Below are 5,679 nucleotides of genomic sequence, written 5' to 3' on the forward strand. Positions count from 1 at the left end.
AGACGGAAAAAATATGTTTGATGCATCGTGAATAACATGCATAAGATTTCGATCTCTTTTATTGAATCCTTCTTCATTTCTTTGTTACCAAATGGACCAAGAGAAGATTGCAATAGAAATTGAATATGTTGAGATTCATATTTAGCCAACTCACATTATGTGAAAGTCCCTATATCTTCAACTATATAGTGAAGTAAATCAAATTGATTGTATTTTTTGAAAGGAAAAGGTGATTGATGTCTTGTCACACAAAATATAAAAAATCTCTTCAACATTTTAAATAATGTATTCATTATCATTTTTTACATGAAAGTTTTAATTTTTATCATGGATTTTAGATTCAACACCTTTTTTAATCATTCGATTCTCTCAATCCATACTGGATCTTGTTAAAATGCCAATTATTTGGATGCTTTAAGTCTAAGCAGGTAGGGGTACTTCACGGAGAAGACCCATTTCAATGCATTTGTTTCATGCAAATGATTGGATCACTACAACCAAATAATTTGATCAAGAGTATATGAATAAGCCTATTTTTTCAAAGATTTTGTACTGGATCAAGTAAAATGATAAAAATTTAACATGCTCTGCAAAAAGAAGCTTGTTCATATGATTACCACATTTATTTACCACATTTATTTATTGCAAGATACCTCATAGATAATAACGGATGGAACAGATATTCTCCGAGGAACAAAATTCTTGCACGATGATTGGCGCGTAGGTTTAAAAACGCCTCTTAGGGCACTTGGGTTTGAACTTCTAGCTCCTACACCTGCTCAATCCAAATCTCTCTGCCCAGTTAATTTCTCTCTCCTCTCCTCTCTCTCTCTCTCTCTCTCTCCTGTCAACAGAGCAACTTTGCAGCACGCTTTTCTGTAGTAGCTTTCCTTGAGCCTCCCGTTTTGTCCCCGGGTCAGGCTCCCCTGCGTCTCCTCTTTCTTCACGCCTGCCTGCCTGCCCCAGCCCCAAAAATCACCTATCTCTCTCTCTCTCTCTCTCTCTCTCTCTCTCGCTCGCTCTGTGTATTTTTCTGGTTCTTCCTGCTGCAGAGCAAAGCAAAAACCATGAGCAGCAAAGAGAAGCTTGTTGTTGAAGTAGTTGCAGCGCACAACTTAATGCCAAAAGATGGGGAAGGCTCGTCTTCTCCGTTTGTAGAAGTGGAGTTTGAGAATCAGAGGCGGAGGACCCAAGTGAAGTACAAGGACCTCAACCCCATCTGGAATGAGAAGCTCGTCTTCCACATCAAAGACGTAGCGGATCTTCCCTACAGGGCCATTCAAGTTAGCGTCTTCAACGAGAAAAGGTCCAGCAACAGTCGAAATTTTCTGGGTAAAGTCAGCATCTCTGGTTCAGCCATTACCAGGGAAACCGACGATCAGGGCATTAACGTTCAGTTGCATAGCCTTGAGAAGAGAAGTTTGTTCTCTCACATTCGGGGAGAGATGAGCTTGAAGCTTTACCTCTCTGGGAGGGAAGAAGTGACGGAAATGGCTGCTAATGGGATCACTACCCCTGTTTCCTCTTCCTCTGCTTTTTCAAAGAACAAGAAGCTGCAGCAAGCAAGCGCGGCCATGGCGGTGCAGCAGCAACAGTTACTCCAAGAGAACAAACAGACCCAGCAGGCTCTGCCGCATTTGAAGCCTGTGGAGCCAAACCCAGGTGAGATTAAGCCCGTCGTCATCACAACAGGGCCTGGTCCTGCCATTTCTGCCGCTGGAAGTGGCGTAGGCGGTAGCGGAGGGGGTGGTGGATTGGGTATTTACTCTAATAGGGCGAGTGAGTTTTCGCTAAAAGAGACAAGTCCTCACCTTGGTGGAGGACCTTCGACCAGGGACAAGACCAGCTCCACCTATGATCTGGTTGAGCAAATGCAGTATTTGTACGTCAGAGTCGTGAAAGCTCGCGATCTTTCGGTGTTCGGCGGTGGCGAAGTCATGGCAGAGGTGAAGCTCGGGAATTGCAGAGGCATTACCAAAGGGGCGAGCTTGAACAACCCCGAGTGGGACCAAGTTTTCGCCTTCTCGAAGGATTGCGTGCAGTCATCAATGGCAGAAGTCTTCGTCAAATCTCAGGACAAAGACGACTTCATTGGCCGAATCTGGTTCGACCTGAGCGAAGTTCCCAAACGTGTTCCGCCGGATTCCCAGTTGGCGCCGCAGTGGTACCGAATGGAGGACAAGAAAGGGGAGAAGGCGAAAACAGGGGAAGTGATGGTTTCAGTATGGTTCGGTACTCAGGCCGACGAAGCCTTCGCCGAGGCATGGCATTCCAAGGCCGCAACCGTGCACTTCGACGGATTGTGCTCTATCAAGTCTAAAGTTTATCTCTCCCCTAAACTTTGGTACCTTCGGGTCTCGATCATCGAGGCTCAAGACATTGTTCTCGGCGAAAAGGGGTCGTCGGTGATGCGATATCCCGAGCTGTCGGCAAAAGCTCAGGTGTCGAACCAGGTGCTGAGGACTCGAGTTTCGCCGGCGAACGCTTCCCGGAGCCTCTCAAATCCTATCTGGAATGAAGACTTGATGTTTGTCGTTGCAGAGCCATTTGAGGACTATCTGTTGGTCTCCGTGGAGGACCGTCTCGGACCGGGCCGGGATGAGGTCGTCGGGAGAGTCCTTATTCCGGTGGCGGCCATCGAAAGAAGAACAGACGAAAAGCTGGTGGTTTCTCGGTGGTTTAACCTCAATACGCATTCAAACAACTCCACCGAATCAAAATCCGCCACAAGGTTTGGCTCCCGGATCCACCTCCGCGTCTCGCTCGACGGCGGCTACCACGTTCTGGACGAAACGACCATGTACAGCAGTGACGTTAGGCCGACGGCGAAGCCGCTCTGGAAGCCCCACATTGGGGTTCTCGAAATGGGGATTCTGGGCGCCACGGGGCTCGTACCGGTGAAGATCAAGGAAGGGAAAGGAGGCTCTGCAGACGCCTACTGCGTCGCCAAGTACGGCCAGAAATGGGTTCGCACGCGCACGGTGGTCGACAGTTTGTCTCCAAAATGGAACGAGCAGTATACCTGGGAGGTGTTTGATCCATGCACCGTCATCACAATTGGGGTGTTCGACAATTGCCGCACCGAGAAGGCCACGGCGTCCGTCCCCGGCGCCAGAGACTCGCGCATTGGAAAAGTTCGTATCAGGCTTTCGACGCTCCAATCCGATCGGGTCTACACCCACTCGTATCCCCTGCTGGTGCTGCACACAACGGGGGTAAAGAAGATGGGCGAGCTTCATCTTGCAGTGCGGTTTTCGTGCGCTAACATGGCTAACATGCTTCACATGTACACTCTACCATTGCTTCCCAAGATGCATTACGTGCAGCCCTTGTCCGTGAACCAATTGGAGAACTTGAGGTACCAAGCTATGAGCGTGGTAGCCTCCCGCCTCAACCGCGCCGAGGCCCCATTGGGGCGGGAAGTGGTGGAGTACATGCTGGATCACGACTCTCACATGTGGAGCATGAGGAGAAGCAAAGCCAACTTCTTCCGTCTCATGAGCGTCCTCTCCGGGCTCGTGGGCCTCGCGCGGTGGGTGGAGTCCATGCGCAATTGGCACAAACCGGTGTACTCAACTCTGTTTCTGGCGTTTTTCCTGCTGCTCGTGGCGATGCCAGAGCTCATAGTCCCTGCGGTTTTACTCTACGCGGCATTTTTAGGAATGTGGCGGTACAGGTCTCGGCCGCGACACCCGCCACACATGGACACGCGGCTTTCCCATGCCGAGAGCGTCTACCCGGACGAATTGGACGAGGAGTTTGATTCGTTCCCAACGAGTCGGAGTGGGGAGGTGGTGCAGATGCGGTATGACAGGCTTAGGAGCGTGGCGGGGAGAATTCAGACGGTGGTGGGGGATATGGCGACCCAGGGGGAGCGGTTTCAGGCGCTGCTGAGTTGGAGAGACCCGCGGGCGACGTTCTTGTTTGTGATGGTGTGCTTGTTTGCTGCGGTTGGCTTCTACGTGGTGCCAATCAGGGTAGTGGTGGCTTTGTGGGGACTGTATGCGTTGAGGCCGCCGCGGTTTAGCAGCAGGTTGCCATCAAGGGCGTTGAGTTTCTTTAGGAGGTTGCCAACCAGGGCTGATAGCATGTTGTGAGTTTATGGGAGTGGGGGAGATTTTTGTATCATTGTATGTAGTGGGGAAATTTGAGAGTTGAAGGCGGGGGGAGGCCTTTTTGTTTGGATTGTGGAGACCATCTTTCCTGTTTTTGTGCAAGGGTAATGGGCTTTTGAATGCGTGAGTAGATAAGTTTTTGTTAATTCAAGCTGTCGAGCAATGTATGTATGTGCAATTGAGGAAGGGTAACGACATGTTACGTAATGTTTTTTTTTTTTTTCCTTTGGGTTTGCTCTATCCCATAGCTCATGCATGTTCCAGAAGAGAAAAAAAAAAACTTTAAAAAATAAAAATAAAATTAGAGACACATTTTTGCTTTTTCCTTAGTTCCTTACTCATTTGAAGTTTTTTCCTGATTTATTCTTTTTTTTTTTTTAAAAATATATATTAAATAATATCTTTTTTGGAAAAATAATTTTTAAAATGATTTTGACGTAATTGCCACATGTTATTTTGGAAATTATTTTCCTAAAAAAGAATTTATTTAATATATATATTTTTTAAAAGTGATAAATTAGGAAATAAATTTTTTTGCATAATAAATTTTTCTGTGTAATAAATCGGAAAATAATTTCTTTATGACAACGATGAATCTGACAAGAGTAATAAATGGATAATAAATTTTTTTATGTAATTTTTTTAATTTATTCGTTTGCTTTTGTTTTCGTTGTCTTGTTCCAATGCCCTCTTCAGTCAGAAGTCATCAATGGACTCGACGTTGAAGACGGCGACGCCCTTATAGGCGGCCATCCCACAACTTGGCTGCTCATAAGGAATAAAATTAATTATAGTAACGACTAATGAGTAATAGTTAATAGTTTTCAACATTAAAAAGTTACTCATTAGATCATGTAATGCAAAGTAAATTTTTATTTAAAGCTTAGATCAAATCATACAAATACAAATTTGTTAATTAGAATCAAATTATAATTAATTTATACATTAAATGACTTAGAATATATATACAAATAAAATGTAAGAACCCAGACCGTGATATATGGGTTTATTATGTAAAAGAGGGGTAAAAATAAAATTGTACAGTTTTCGTCGACGAGGCCATTATTCGTCGACGAAGCTAGTGAAGAATTCGTCGACGAAATTTAGAAGCTCGTCGATAAGTAAATGCCGAGAGGTTCAGGGAAAAATTGGAAATATCTGGTTCGTCGACGAGGCCATAATTCGTCGACGAAGCTAGTGAAGAATTTGTCGACGAGGACCCAATTCGTCGACGAATCCACTCGAGTCAAAGGCTTATAAAAGATATTTTTGGGTTACTTCATTGCTAAGTTTTGGAAATCCTCTCTCTCTCTCTCTCTAGAGTTCGAAGCTCTCTCTTTCTCTCCTCGATTCCTTCACCGTTTGTCACCTGATTTATAAATCCAACGATACTGCGAGGATTAGTGAAGGATTCTCTACTTTTGTTTGGAAAACTGCTTGTTGTGTTAAAACTGTATTATTGAGGTGACCGTAATCCATATTTGCATAAACTGTATACTTGAAATTGTAAATGATATGATTTGCTGTAAACCAAATAAGTATGGTATGTATGGTTGTATGTATT

The 5,679-nt window shown here is 45.1% G+C and overlaps 1 protein-coding gene across 1 annotated transcript; it reads left to right on the top strand.

Annotated features, from left to right (window-relative positions):
- Positions 1–777: 777 nt before the first annotated feature.
- LOC131155436 (multiple C2 domain and transmembrane region protein 10) lies at positions 778–4,320 on the top strand. Its single transcript, XM_058108567.1, has one exon. The coding sequence runs from the start codon at positions 1,068–1,070 to the stop codon at positions 4,095–4,097; it is 3,030 nt and encodes a 1,009-aa protein (XP_057964550.1). The 5' UTR covers positions 778–1,067; the 3' UTR covers positions 4,098–4,320.
- The last annotated feature ends 1,359 nt before the right edge of the window (positions 4,321–5,679 follow it).

The sequence above is a fragment of the Malania oleifera genome, chromosome 5, assembly GCF_029873635.1.
Source record: "Malania oleifera isolate guangnan ecotype guangnan chromosome 5, ASM2987363v1, whole genome shotgun sequence".
In the NCBI taxonomy this organism is placed as follows: Eukaryota; Viridiplantae; Streptophyta; class Magnoliopsida; order Santalales; family Ximeniaceae; genus Malania; species Malania oleifera.